Below are 15,629 nucleotides of genomic sequence, written 5' to 3' on the forward strand. Positions count from 1 at the left end.
AATATAAAACAATATTCAAAGAAAAATGATTTAAACAGTGCATATTAATCAACTAACATATAAAGTGACAGAATGACTAGGAATAGACTAGAACTTACTGCAGAAAGCTCCCTACAGATACTGGACTATTTAGCTGCTACAGTCAAAAACACAAGCAAAATGCCAAATATCACTAAGAAATATATTGAGGGAAACTGAGAAAGAATCATCCCAACCTTTAATAATCTTTTGCAGTTCTGATCACTGTACCTCAAGAAAGCAGAACAAGGATAAAAAGTTAAGCAAATTTGGAAATGAGGTGGGGGAAGTTCTATATGAGGAAAAACCAGGGGAGGAAACTGTAAAGAAATGCCACCAAAAAGAAGCATATATTCATAAAGCTACAAAGATGATAACAAGAGACACACTTAAAATATACATAATTGCACATGCATTTCTTTTCTTTGCTATTTTTGGCCGCAGTGCGAGGCATTTGGAATCTTAGTTCCCCGACCAGGGATCAAACCCAGTCCCCCTGCAGTGGAAGTTCAGAGTCTTAACCACTGGACCACCAGGGAAGTCCTTGCATATACATTTCTTATAAAAACAGAAATGAGGAAAAGTATTAGAGAGTGCCTGGAAATTGATGGAGCCAGAAAGTGGCAGAGATATGGCTGTGTGATAATTGCTTTGGGACAAAGGGGAACCAGCAAATGATGAGTAAGAAACTAAAAAGGTTAAAAATATACATCAGGCAAATGAACAGCAAAGGAGTGTGCTCAAATATGCAAGTGATGTGAAATAAAAGAGAAAAGGAGGGCACTGATTTAAATTAACTCTAAAGAAATTTAAGACCCTGTAGTAGTCTTTAGTTAAATGAGGAGAAAGACTGTAGCAGGAAGAAGGAGATAAAAAGAACTTTATTTCTTTAATTTCCAGATACGTTTGTTTCACATTTTAATATATACTTATTAAACATGTATATCTTATGCTACGTTATCTTTTTCTTTCACCAAGATCTATTTATAAATTGATGGTACTTTTGTTTGCAATTTAAGGTGCCTTAGAACAGAATATTTATTAAATGTTACTGAATTTAAAGTACTCTGCTAAATTAGATAGAAACTAACAGTTCTATATAACTTCTGAATTCACGATGGCTTTATTCTAGTATCTTTAACAAAAACTGCTCAGATGTTGGTGTTCTAGACCTATGGTTATGCTTGTAGACATTAAGAAGTTAGTAAAATAAATAGTACAGAACAATCTAAACATTCTGAGGAGAAATATGTTCCTAGCATCAATATTAAGGACATTTGTAACATTATAAAAAAATTAGTAATTTCAAAGTGGATGGAATAATCCAGAAAGGAAATGTTTACATTTTAGGTAGGTGGTAGTAGAGAATCAGATGATACACAAATCATATCTATAAAGTTATAAACCTGAATGTCTTATGTGGCTTACTTTATTGTCATATCTTGGTTGTGAATCTTTTGAAGGAAAGAGCACTAGCGTAAGTGATGGCCAAAGGAAGCTGAGGAATATTATCCTCATTTTTCAGATATGGATTTGACTCACAGTGACATGAGCTGCTCAAGGTTATGAACAAGTCAGCAGGGCCTCTGACTATTTTGCTTATTCATTTTCCAGCATTATTACAAATAAATATTTACAGAATTGTGTTACTTACCAAGCATAGTAGGGTAAATATCCACAAGAGAAACCACATTTGGTACTTGCAGGCCGGCCTTAATTCCTGGTCCCATGATCAGGAGTGGGACGTGGGCGCTAGCTTCGTACATACTCATTTTATAAAACTGACGGTGCTCCATGGCTAGCTCTCCGTGGTCTGAGGTGTACATGACAATAGTTTTCTGAAGAAGCCTTAACTGGTGAAGAGCCAAAATAATTTCACCTGCAATATAAATCAAGGTCAATCTTAATTAGCTTTTAGCTCATGTTGTTTTTTTTTCTTCTATCACAATAAGTTCATAATGACTATAACCTCCAAGAGTTTGTCAGGATGCTTCTTACCGTCTGAACATTATCTACTGTTCTTAAGGAACTTATGCCAGATTTCATGTGCCTGCTTCTCAGAGGATGGACTAGAGAGAGGAAGGAGAAAATACAGCACCCATAGGATACATTTCTTTATTTGGAGATCATGCTGGCTTGCTTTCTATGTTTCTATCAGACAATGGGGGGAAACATTACCCCCAGTGACTCAAATGAGAAAAGAAAGACAAGCCTGAATGTCAGCACTGTGCATGTCTCATGAAAGGACTGGTGTCACCATCAACCCACAATTGCAGCCCAACGGGAGGTGATAAAAGGGGTCAGAACCTCCTCCCCCGGCTACTGGTTCTCTCAGATCCTCAGTCACCAGATCATGTCCATGAAGCTGGCTGAGTATTATGGAAATCCTACCTTTGAAAAAGAGCTGAAAGCAGTACAGATGGTATATGAATGTGATCTGGCATATTCTTGAACAGTAACATTCCTCTGACCAGTCCCTCTCTCTAAGTGACATGAAACTTCCTCCTCGTAACTAAGAGAACACAGTAAGGCATGGTCCGGAGAGAAGCATCATCTCTGCTTTGGCAGTTCCTGAACTTGGCCTACAGGGGTCTATATTATTAAAAACAAAAAAACAAAAAAACCCCCACAAAACTCGCAGGTGATTTTGAGGGCCAGGCAGATCTTAGACCCACAGCTCTGAGGAGTTATTTACAGAGTTCAGACCATCAGGGTCTTTCAACTGGACAACTGTAATCGCTTCCTAATTGGTTTTCTTGCCTCCACTCCTCTTTACCCTCCATAATATCCCTTGTGGCTATCTTTCTAAAATATCTGATCATGTCACGCCCCAGCTTAAAACTTGCCCACAGCTTCCCATTGTCTAATTCTTGAGCAAGTTCAGCACCTTCAGCTACCCCATAGATCTTTACCTTTCACAATCCTAAACTACTTAGAACTCCCTGAACTCATAATAATTAGTTTGGACTTTCTTGCCTCTGTACACACTCTGCCTTCTGTGTCAAATATCCTCTCTTCCACAGCCTACATGCCAAATTGCCATTCTTCCTTTATGACCCAGGCCAAGCATTACCTCCCTGGTGAAGCATTCCCTGTTCCTCTAAGTAGAGGAGATCACTCTGTCCCCAAGACCCCTACAACTTGTATTCTGCTATAGTTACAACACCATGTTATAACTGCTGGTGTTTATATTCAATCAATAAATGTTTATAGAGTTTTTACTACGTGCCAGGCACCTTGGATGCAAAGCTAGGCACCTGGGATGCAATGATGAATGAGAATGAATGTCCCTGACTTCATGAAGTCCACATTCTTCAAGGGAAATGGACAGTGAATAAGTGAATAGACAAAATAATGAAAGATTATGGTGTCCTCCCAATCTCCCAATTTATCCCTTCCTCCTTTTTCCCTCTGGTAACCCTAAGTCTTTGTTTTTGTTGTTGTTGTTGTTTTACATCTGTGACCCTATTTCTGTTTTCTAAAGTTCATTTGTAGCATTTTTTAAGATTTTACATATAAGTGATATCATATGATATTTGTCTTTCTCTGTCTGACTTACTTCACTCAGTTATGACAATCTCTAGGTCCATCTGTATTGTTGCAAATGCTATTATTTTGTTCTTTTTTATGGCTGAGTAATATTCCATTGTAGATAGGTACCACATCTTCTTTATCCATTCCTCTGTCAATGGATATATACACACTGCTATACATGAAATAGATAACGAATAAGGACCTAGTGTATAGCACAGGGAACTCTACTCAATACTATGTAATGACCTACATGGGAAAAGAATCTAAAATAGAGTGGATATGTGTATATGTATAACTGATTCACTTTGTTGGATAGCAGAAATTAGCACAACATTGTAAATTAACTATACTCCAATAAAAATTAAAAATAAAAGATTATGATGTCAACAAACAAGATGATAAGGTATAGAGTAAGTAGGATGATGGGGCTGGTGTACTAATTTAGAGTGGCTGGGAAGATATCCCTGAGGAGGTGATATCTGAGCTGACAGCTAAAGACTGAGAATATCCAGCCATGTAAAAAGCAAAGGGAAGGGATCCCAGGCAGAAGGAGCCACAAATATAAAGGCCTGAGGTGGGGTAAGAGGTTAGAGTGCTTTTAATTAATGTGTGATTTCTTAATAATACTCAGCTTAGTACCACCAGTGCCCAATATAATGCCTGAAAGCTAGCAAACACCATGAACAGTTAATAAATACTATTTAATGACCAGACTAGTATAGATTTAACAAAGAGATACAATATATTCCATAAACTTTGTAATGTGACGTGAGCTGTGGCATTTTTTTCCCTCTGAAGAGACTTCAGGAGGTATTCCCACATGCCCTGCAGCAATATTTTATATATATAATATTTCACTTTAGTTGATGTTGATGAATGGATAGCTGAAAACTTTCAAAAGCGATTCCCAGGGTGCAAATGGGTGAATATTCATTAACAGTAGAAAATATTGAAATACAATTCAGTGTTTGTATGGATTTAGGATGGAAGAAATTCACTTAAAGTCTTATTTGCATTTAAGATTGAGTACTTAGAAGGCCCTTAGGACATTTAATGCATATTTTACTTGCTATATTATAAGTAGTTTATCCAAAGGGCTTTTTTGCTTTCTGCTTTGGCCCAATGAATGCTTTTTAAGAAATAGCCACTAACTTGTTCACTCCCAAAGTTTACTTTATTCAGAAAAAGTGCTACCCACACTTCACTAATGTAATTATGCTCCACTCCAAAGTGTAACAAAATAAATGATATGGTTTTATAAAAAGAATTTGTTATAAAAATTGATATTTTTTTAAATCAGGGTTTTTCCACATCTGAACAGGAAATTGCTGTAACTCTACAAGTGGGAAGGCAAGACACTTTCTTGACAGTTATCTCATGGAGGCAGGTTTGGTTTTGAGCTGAATTAGGGAAGGAAATTCAGTATAATTCTGGACTAGAATGTACACAGGGAAACTGATTTCAGCTTTAGTTAAGCCTTGTGCTAAATGGCCTAGGGAGAATGGATTTGTTTTGCAATTATTACAAGTCTGGGAGAAGTCACAAGGTTCTATGTCTCATCTGTTTCATCTCCTAGAACCCAAGTTGCCTTGTAATTAACTGTGTTTGGCTGAATACTGATTCCTGATTAAATCCAGTAAAATGTTTTATTTCCAGCAGATGATAGTTTTCTATGACCTTTTTTTAAAATATATATATGAACAAATCAAATCATCTGTTAATTTATGAATAATTAAGATAGAAAAGACATTTATTCTACTATTAATAATGCAAATTATCCAATTTTTATGTGTCAGGAGTCTTATAATTCTAAGTCTGAAGTATCTCAGCAACTGTTGTAAAAAATTATCTGAGGATGTTCATACAAGTCACCAACCAGCATGATCACAGTTTGTTGGAAAAATATTATACTTTTTCCTCATGTAATTGCTTTTTAATTATACCACTTACCAAGCATAGCATCTGTCTCAGCACACATAGCATAATAAAATGCTCTAATATCCTTAATTTCTTTTTCTGTAAACTTCCCAGTGCAGTTTTTGGAATAAGAAGAGTAATAATCTACAGGGTGCATTTCTGACAGAGGTGACCACTTTGGGATTTTGATGGCATCATAAGACACCTAAAAAGGGGAGAAAAACAAAGTTGTAATATTCCTCCCTTCCAAAAAGAATATATGGTAAACTAGACAACATTTAATTATTTAGGCTAGTAGAAAAGCATGGTTATGAACTATGTAAAGAAAACAGTAAGTCAAATACATAAATTAGGAACAGATTGTTAGTATTCCCAGTAACAATAAAAGGTATATATCAATATCTGTATATATAGTAAGACAGTTGTGAAATTATTTTAAAGATTATACATGTCAATGAAAAACATGAACTATATTAAGCAGTGTTCTAATCCATAACAAGTGTCTAAGCACTTTAATATAGTTGTGTGACCAATTCAAAACTTCAGAATCAATAACCTAAGAAATCTAGACACCTTTTTCCCAGTAGTTCACTAGGAAAAATGCCAATATCTAGTGAGACATCTAATGAGAGCCAAATGTTTACTAAGAACAAATACAACTTTTTAATATATATAAATGCTTACAGTTTTGGTGAAAACCATTAAGACTAGAGTTAAGTCATATGTATCTTCTAGTCATGTAGCTTTAAAAAATTCAAACATCTACTTACTATTTACTTAAAAATTATTTGACTCATTTCATTAGGCTAGTACTGACTCCTGACAAGTTTTTAAAGATAGAGCCAGTTGGAAATTTAATTTAATTTAAAAAATTTTTATTGGAGTATAGTTGATTTACAATGTTGTGTTAGTTTCAGGTATCCAGCAAGGTGAATCAACTTTACATATACATATATCCACTCTTTTTTAGGTTCTTTTCCCACATAGGCCATTACAGAATTTTTTTGTTTTTTAAGAACTTTTATTGAGATACAGTTAACATACAATAAACTGCATATATTTAGAGTGTACATTTTGGTATCCCAATCTCCCAATTCAATCCCCCCAACCCTCCCTGCTTTCTCCACTTGGTGTCCATATGTTTGTTCTCTACACCTGTGTCTCTGTTTCTGCCTTGCAAACCGGTTGATTTGTACCATTATTACAAAATATTGAATAGAGTTCCCTATGCTATACAGTAGATCCTTATTAGTTATCTATTTTATATACAGTAGTGTGTATATGTCAATCCCAATCTCCCCATTTATCCCTCCCCTACTTACCCCCTGGTAACCATAAGTTTGTTTTCTATATCTGTGATTCTACTTCTGCTTTGTAAATAAGGAACTTTTTAAGAAGACATGAAGTATCTAAAACTTCAATGTTGTTTCCTTTAATATAGGATGCACTACATAGTGTTTCTGGATAGAGGTTGTAAAGTAACTTAAATTTGATTTAAGGTGACACATTTCAAAACATAGGCAGTCCTTGCTTTGCATGGTTCAGGTATGCACAGATATCAGTTACCACAGGTTAGTTAAAAAACACCAGTTCCCCAACAATAGGGTTCAAATTTTAGCCACTGTTAACCAAAATTTCAGAAACGGAGACCTGATTGAAATAAAAATGTGTTTATATGGGGTTTGTTAGGACTGCAGCCCAAGAGACATAGATTCAAGAAGCATTTTGCAGTGTTCTGCAGGACTACACAATGAGAGAGGCTTATAAAGGCAAAAGGCTGCAAGGCCACTGTTAATTACATGAGTTGTTTATCAAGAATTATAATTGGAGTTGGTGAGAAGTGAGGTTGCTTAAGTTGTCAGGGGTCTAAAATGGTTGCGTAGTTACAAGGGGAGACCTTGAGACCATAAGGCTGCAGCTGGCAGGTGTTGTTCTGAATACAGCTGGTGTCCTTGGGCCTGGTACAGTACAAAGAAAGTTCAAGTTTTCAGTGGTGCAGAGACCTGTCTGAGACCACATCCTCAATGGTTGCTCAACTCCAGTTTGTATGCCTGACTCTCACTACTCTTATTATCATATCAATTTGTCATCATTACCAAGGTATATCAACTGTGAGTTATTGCATAAAGGACAAACTTTCACATTCACTGCTAGTTCTTTAGTGTATACGTCACTATGTAGATTACATACGTGTATCACAATAAGTGATTAATTATGTCATTTCTTTCAAAGTTTGTCCGTGTTTGGTCACTGCACATCTTTTATTTGGTACATAAACAGACTGCAAAGTGTGTAGGTGTGCTGCCTCCTTGTCTCCCAGTGATAAATCCATGTGATATAAAAATGGATAATCTAAAGAGGAAATTGGTCAACAAAGATGAATATAAAGAAATAAAAAGTAATAACACCGGAAGTAAAATTTGAATCAAATGTTAACTGGAGTTACAGAAGAAATAGCTGACCTGGGAATGCAGACACTGCCACCATTTGATACACTCAAGATACACATCTAGAGGAAGTTAGTGAAAACATTGATATAAATGAGGAAGTGCATTATGAAGAAAAGGATGAACATTTCCTAGAGGAAGTGACACCAGCAAAAATCTTCACATTAAAGGAACTCTCAGAAATATATTATGACATTGAAAGTGCAAAGGGTAAAATGCTGGAAGGTGATCCAGATTTAGAAAGGAACATGACAATTTCCTGAGACATAGAGAAGATGCTTGCTCTGTGTCTTAAGTTACACAATGAGAAGGCAAGCACTGTTCAAACTACTTGATTTGTTTTTTTACCAAAAAATCAAAACACTTTAATTCTTAATGTTTCTAGTGTTTTTAATTACAGTGCATTAAATAAACATTAGTTTTATTATCTTGTCATTTCCCTATACATTTGTAACTCAAAAGAACAATTTTTAATGTTTTGACAAATATTTTTAGAGTTCTAGAAAAATGGTCATTTTCCCAACTGATTATTAAGATCTCTTTATACAGTTTCAGCTTGCACAGTCATTTTTACATTCCTGAACCATGGAAGGTAAGGACTATCTGGACTCCTAAGAGACTGTCTTTTAGTTTTTCTTTTTTTAATAGACATATTATATGCAAATGTTTTCAACTCAGAAGTAGGTTCTGAATTTTAACACATTATATTTTTGTAAAATAGGCCCTTTAGTTTTTGTCAACCAGTTACTGGTCAAGTTTGATTTAATGTGACTATACAATTTTCAAATTTTTCTTTAAAAATGATAATAAAAGAAACAGTGAGTAAATACCAATAACATATAGATTAAATGTTAGCTTTTACTTTTGAGCACACACAGTATACCTACTTTTTTAAGCCAATAAAGAGATGTGTGAAATGTTGAAGATCCAAAATTTTCTCCTGAAGATGGTGAAGGATATGGGTGTGGTAGATTTAATCCCAAGTATAGAACAAATGGTTGAGTGTAATTAATTGCTTCCTTTCTTAACCAATTTACTGCTCTGTCTGTATTTTTCCAGTCACCTTCCATCACTCTCACTTTAGTCTTTTTAGGGACAAGGTTAACCATAGGCCTGCCTTCTTGTCTGAGTAAGAAAGCAACATCTCTTGTCCAGGCTTCCACACGATTGCTGAGGGGGCAGAAAGACAGGTATACTGTAAGGTATTTAAAAAGTTTTCAAATCTGACTAAGCATAAATATGAGACCAATCTGGAAAACAGTTTTTAGATTCGGTCATGTAAATGTTCATTAAGAAAGATACTGAGCGTTGCAAATTCAAAAACCAAGAATCAAATATTCACCTATGTGTTCTTAAAAAAGACATTATTTACAAAGGTTACTTTTTTCTCATAACAAAATATTTAGTAAAATAAAAATATTTCAAATTCCTAGTATTTCTTTTGAATTTTTTTTAGTATTTTGTCTTTTTTTCTGTCAGAAAGAGTTTTTCTAACCAAAGCTACAATAATTTCCTATCACTAAAAAAATTACACCTCCCATGTGTACCTTATGTGTCTCTGAAGTCTCAAGTTTTACATTGTTTCCAGCTATATCTTTTCTTATTATAAGAACAATTTTGACTATGATTTAAGCTAATTTAGCTAATAGTGATGCAAATTTCTAGATACATTTTCTTTAGCTGGTAATTTAAAAGCTAAATGATCTGATCAATTAAATTTCTCTAAATATTTTATCTCACCACTTGGTAAGCAAGTAATACTTTTTCTACTTACTACTACTTTTTCTCAATCAATATGTAAGTATTTTTAGTTGGCATAATTGTTTAGGAAGCAGTCTGATACATTTCTGAGAAGCCTGTTTTTATGTTTTGGTTTTGGCAAACACCTCTGAAATGCCCTATCAATTAAGAAAAGAGCTTAAAAAATTCAGATACCAATGTAGAGATAAAGAATATTTTATATTAAAACATAATACTCCACATAAGGGAAATTTCAAACCACACAAAATAACTAATGGCTTATAGATGAACTAAGTAGAACTTTTATCTGCCTTTTGAAGACAGGTAAATAAATTTAAGCAATCTTAAAAATATAATTTTTCATAGTAGATATTCAACATATTTTGATAAAAACAATGAAAACTAGAATCTCAGCAGAATTACATCTAACAGATTCTAATTAATTCTATCTAGCAAATGGAAATCCCTAAAATAGTAAGTTTTATAAAATTTATCATACTACCAAACAATGTAACAGTTTCTCAGTCTTTTGCTTAAATCATTGCTGAATGAGAGAGCTCTGTGTGGCTATTACTGGAGTTATTGCAGAAGAGTGGAATGCTAGGGGTTTATCTTACCAGCAGTATCTGTGGTAGAGCTCTAGGATTTTGTGATAAGCAGAAACAGGTTACTGAGATTCACAAAGGATATTTAGGAACCAAAGTGCTTTCTTTTCAACCAAGAAGTGTTACATGGGAAAATATGATTGAGAAATTATTATAGGAACCAAGAAAATTACTAGAAAACATAATACAACTCAGCTAGTTGTCCGGTGTGATATTGTGATTTATAATAAAAAATAAACATTTGGCCTTCATCCCTGATTCTGGTACAGAGTTCCTAAAATCCTCAGATTTTCTAAGTGATGAGAGCAACAAAGGTGTCTTTTGCTATGTTAATGAGGTTACTTTTAGGCTGGTTGCCAGAACCAATGGAGAGATTAGAGGGCTGAAACTTTTAGTCCCACCCCCTGACCTCCGGGGAGGGAGGAGGATGGAGAGGGAATGGACATTGAGTTCAGTCACCAAATGGTCAGTGATTTCATCAATCGTGCCTGCGTAATGAAGCCTCTATAAAACCCCAAAAAGGAGAGGGCAGGGAAGGGGTGGGAGAGTGGCATGAGCTTAGGCGAGGGCATGGAAGCATCACGCCCTTTCCGCATGCATCTCTTCCATTTGGCTGTTCCTGACTCATATCCTTTTATAATAAACTGGTAATCTAGTAAGTGAAATGTTTCTCTGAGTTCTGTGAGCCACTCTAGCAAATTAATGGAACCTAAGGAAGAGGTCACGGGACTCTCTGATTTTATAGCTGGTGGGTCAGAAGCATACATGGCAAGCTGGATTTGTGATTTGCATCTGAAGTGAGAGTGTTGTATGTAGGACTGAGTCCTTAACCGGTGGAATTGAAAGAATTGTAGGATGCCCAGCTGGTGTCTGGAGAATTGGTAGTGTGTGAAAACCACCCCCCACAAAATGGAATTGGGTGCAGAAACCCTCATTGGTGATCAGAGCCTTTACCAGGCTTTGGATTAACTTAAGTGTATTGTTTGGACTGTGCTAACCAACCTACCTCAGTTGGCCTTACAGTGCAGTCATGAGTGAGTCTAGAGCATCTCCAGGAAAGATCTTGCCTTGAAAGATGGCTGTATTGAATCCAGATTACCATCTTTTGCCACAGCAATGAGTAAGTGTGATTTCATTTAATCTTTCTGGCAAGGTTATGCCCCTTTCCTTTTTTTTTTTTTTTTTTGTTTAATTCTTTGTTTTTTGAGGTTGTTTTAGCCCAGGTTGGTGCCCTTAAGGATTAAAAGGCTTAAATCAACTTAATTTGGGTCCAGTCTTACCATTATGGATAATTTCAAACTTAGCTTCATTTTTTTTTTTTTAAATATTTATTTAGACTGTGCTGGGTCTTAGCTGCAGCACGCAGACTCAGTTGTGGCACGCATGCGGGATCTAGTTCCCCAAGCAGGGGTCGAACTTGGGCCCCCTATATTGGGAGTGTGAAGTCTTACCCATTGGACCACCAGGGAAGTCCCAAACTTAGCTTCATTTTTGCCCTCTTACTAAATAACATGTGATTTACCCTCCTTTCTCAGTGGCATCTTCTTTTGTCTGTTCCTGAGTGTGTGGGCTTTTGGCCTAATTCCTATAACTGCTGGTAGTGAAGCAGAGTATAACAAATGCTCTTGGCATTACCAGGGCAGCAGAGACAGGATTATGGTTGAAGGTAAAGGTCCTTGTCTTATAATTTTCCCTTTTAACTCCTTCTGGCTATCCTAAGAATCTTGAGTAAGCTAGCTGATCAAGAGGGTAATACTTTGGTTAGTTGACCCATGTTCAAGCATTGTGCCTAAGTATAAAATAACAATTTACTTCTTTATAACTTAAAAACATTTAGCACTTTTTAGATATTTAATACATATTAATAGTAATAATCAGTGTTGATTCTCTGTTCTACTCTCACTATTCCCTGGGCCGACCCGATCCTTCTGGGCCCTTGTTACGTGGACGTAGTATAAGCAGTAGGTGCTCTAGGAGCTGCCATTCTCAGCTCAGAGTTCCTTCTCCCAGCCCGAAGTTCTCTTGGCCAGTAACACTAACAAGGAAAATAGGGAAAGCGAATGTGACTATGCAACCTCATAATCGATGATAATTACTGTGACAGAAAGATAATTCTTAAAACTATAATTCTCTCTACTAAACAACCAGTGTCTCCATCCCCAGCCAAACCGTTGTACCAGGAAATATTATCTTTTGACCATGTGCTTAGACCTACTTGGTCTTACTGTTCAGTGTTGTCTCCCCCTACCCCTACCCACCATTACTTGCTATAACCTTCTCCAAATATAAACTTTCTAATTAGTTGGTCACGGGGGTATTTTTGAACAAATTTCTTTCCATTCCATTTCTATGTATTTTGTCTGGAATATTAAGAGTATGGTTTCAATCAGGATAATAAAACGGGGCTTGTATTAATGCGGAGGAACTAAAACTACCTGTAGTTTAGAGACTTTGATTCATTGGTTCCTCTCATTATAAATTTACCCTGTTACTTGCAAATAGGCACAACATATACTGTATAGCTTCCTACATGCCAGCATTTCTCAAAGTGTGGCCCAGGGATCTCTGGGAGGTTCCCGAGAGGCTTTTAGGAGGTCCACGAGGTCAAAACTATCATCATAATGATAATAAGACATCAGTTTTTTGCCCTTTTCACTCTCATGCTCTCATGAGTGTACAATGGCAGAGACCACTGTAACGAAGCCTCAGGGAGGAGCTTGGGTGTAGAATACACCTATCTCAAAGGAAATTGTTCTCTGTAAACTTAGGCTTCAATGTGTCATTTTGTGGGTATATACTAACTTCCCCTCCTAAGTGGTCCAAGGTTTACTTTACCTCTTTGTAGAAATGTAAGAGAGGCTTCTCTTCGCAAAGGGACACAAAAGTAATCACATGTTTGGGTAGAGGCATTCACAATTGGCTACACCTTGTCTTACCTCCCTCTGAGATCCAGTTCCTTACATCTTTGCTACTTCAAGCAGCATCAGCATCACCTGAGAGCTTGTTACTTATGCAGAATCTCCAGCCGCATCCCAGACCCACTGAATTGGAAAGGGCATTTAGTAAGATGCCCAGGTGATCTGCATGCATATTACATTTTGAGATGCACTGTTCCACAAAGCAGTGTAAGAATTTTTATGCAAAAAAGCCTCAATTTTTAGATAAGATCATTAAAATAGTTCCCATAGTAGCTCATGAATAGGAGAATTATTCTACCTTGGATCGATTCCAGAAAACAAGGTGATGACTAAATGCACTATCCAACAATCAGCAATTTTATTAGTTCTTTTTAAAAGCAAAATCTCCTCCTAATATAAGTGGAAAATAAAACTAACATATTAGCAACTAATTATTGCATAAATTTGTATCTATGCCATTACTGTGTGGGTTTTCTGTGATAATGTGCCAAATTCTACTGCTGCAGTATTGGATACTGTCAGCCCACAGGTAGCCCGAGATGAATTTACATGGTAACAATAACATTTGAAAAAATGTCACACATTAAAATTGATGAGAACATAACAGTTTTCTTTCAAAATGAATTAGAAGCCTAGACTTAAACGTTCAGCTTCCTAAGATCACTAAATAATTCAACTATCTCAGAATTTGAGTTAGGTGGAGATGGATCTCTTTCTCACACAAAGAGTCACTGTTCTTGATGGGACTTTAACAGCTAATGTGTCTCAAATAAGTCTCTTGCAGGGAAAAATTACAATTCTGAATCATGCCCTTGCAAATTTCACTCTCAGCCTAATAAATTCAGTAAGAGAAAATGGAATCCATATTCATTCCCATTAAATGTTCTTCTCTCAAAGTTGAGAAACACACCATTTTTTTAAGGGACTCACACGGCTGTCATCTATCTTTATATTTATGATCACTCACAAAAAGTCTGTTTTAGTTGAATGAATAGTAATAGTTATTAATTCTATTTTATATTTTATTATATCTATTGTAAATATATTTATGCCATTATATATTATTATAAAATGATATAATAGTAAATAAATTTCAAACCAAAGTTTTGTTTCGCATGAGTGTGGGTGTGTGTACTCAGGGGTCTCATGAACTTCAGGTTGTGAACTCCCATCTAGCCATTTACTAGTCTGTTAGTGAATTCATCACTGGGGGAGCATCAATATTTAGAACTTGGAATTCCTAGGTGACAGTGACTGTAGCCCTTAACAGAATACCTGCTGCAGTTTGGTTTTAAATAAAGGCAGGCTTTTTAATTTAATGCAAGAAATAGTTATTGAATGTCTATCATGTGCAAAGCTGAGGTGACTCCCTTAGCTACCAAAATGATACTACCTCCTCATATCCACTCAGGCGTAAACTCCTTCTGCTACTATACTTTAAAAAATTAAGGACCATTTGCTACCTTGCAGAAAAAGCAATTGTAATAAAATAGTATGGTTATGATTATAACTCTAATGGTTTAGCTCACACTGACTACTTTTATATCAAATAAGGGGAAGATTTTTCTTACACTTTTAAAGTAATTTAACACATCCACTTAAGCAACTCTAACATTTAAATATTTTTGTAAGCTTTTGTTTTTCAATATTATACAGAAAATACAACCTGGACAAAATGTCATCATATCCGAAAGATAAAGTGGATGGATTATCCGCTGGTAAACCTTTCATTGGTAATTAACCAAGTAGTCACTGCATTGAACATGTTACCGTGTCCATAGCCCTTGCTGAAGAGGTAACCCAGATGAACACACTGTGTAGGATTTAACTCTCCTCCGATCCTGTCGACTGGCCAGAGGTGGGCACCTGACCTAAGGACCAGATCCTTGGGTCCTTAACCTGGTCAGTGATTATGATGGAGTCTGGGATGAAATATGAGTTGGGCCCAACATCCTTGTTTACAGAATTTGAATTTGGAAAGGAAAAACAGGTAACTGGCAATTACCTAGAATGCAACTATGAGGTAGAGAAAGTCACTAACAGAAGATGGAGCTTGAGTCAAAAAGTGTCATGAAGGTTAAAGTTCTAGTTGGAAGTGATGTAGCTGAGAAAAGACCCTGAGCAGAGGAGACAAACAAGTCATAAGTTATGTTAATGACAGAGAACCAGGATAAAGTTCTCCTAAGTCCTGCTACTGAGGTCCTTAAAATTGTATTAGAATCTGAATTACTCCCAGTTCCATCTCTTGAGATTAGTGTAACTACAGCCCCTGTTCTTAAACTGATAATCCAGATTCCTTTTCACTGCATAATCAATCTCTTGATAAATTTGCAAATTGTTCCTTTACCTGCTAATAGATATTGTCTTCAACATGTGTTTCTGAATATATGAGTTTACCAAGCCTACGAAGATACATAGTGACTTTTTGGAAATATTTTATCTTAAACCTA

At 35.9% G+C, this 15,629-nt stretch overlaps 2 protein-coding genes across 3 annotated transcripts in view; one reads left to right on the forward strand and one right to left on the reverse strand.

The window, feature by feature from the left end:
• SKIC3 (SKI3 subunit of superkiller complex) overlaps window positions 1-15,629 on the forward strand; it is a 164,570-nt gene that overhangs the window by 40,875 nt on the left and 108,066 nt on the right. The window lies entirely within an intron of this gene.
• The window catches only part of ARSK (arylsulfatase family member K), a 43,592-nt gene that overhangs the window by 9,307 nt on the left and 18,656 nt on the right, over window positions 1-15,629 (reverse strand). Inside the window, exons 4-6 of the mRNA XM_057738989.1 lie at window positions 8,804-9,086; window positions 5,503-5,674; window positions 1,673-1,897 (exon numbers count right to left, since the gene is read on the reverse strand). Of these exons, the coding sequence (XP_057594972.1) occupies window positions 1,673-1,897; window positions 5,503-5,674; window positions 8,804-9,086 (680 nt within the window). The remainder of the gene's footprint in view (window positions 1-1,672; window positions 1,898-5,502; window positions 5,675-8,803; window positions 9,087-15,629) is intronic.

Source organism: Hippopotamus amphibius, chromosome 1 (assembly GCF_030028045.1).
Source record: "Hippopotamus amphibius kiboko isolate mHipAmp2 chromosome 1, mHipAmp2.hap2, whole genome shotgun sequence".
Taxonomy (NCBI): Eukaryota; Metazoa; Chordata; class Mammalia; order Artiodactyla; family Hippopotamidae; genus Hippopotamus; species Hippopotamus amphibius.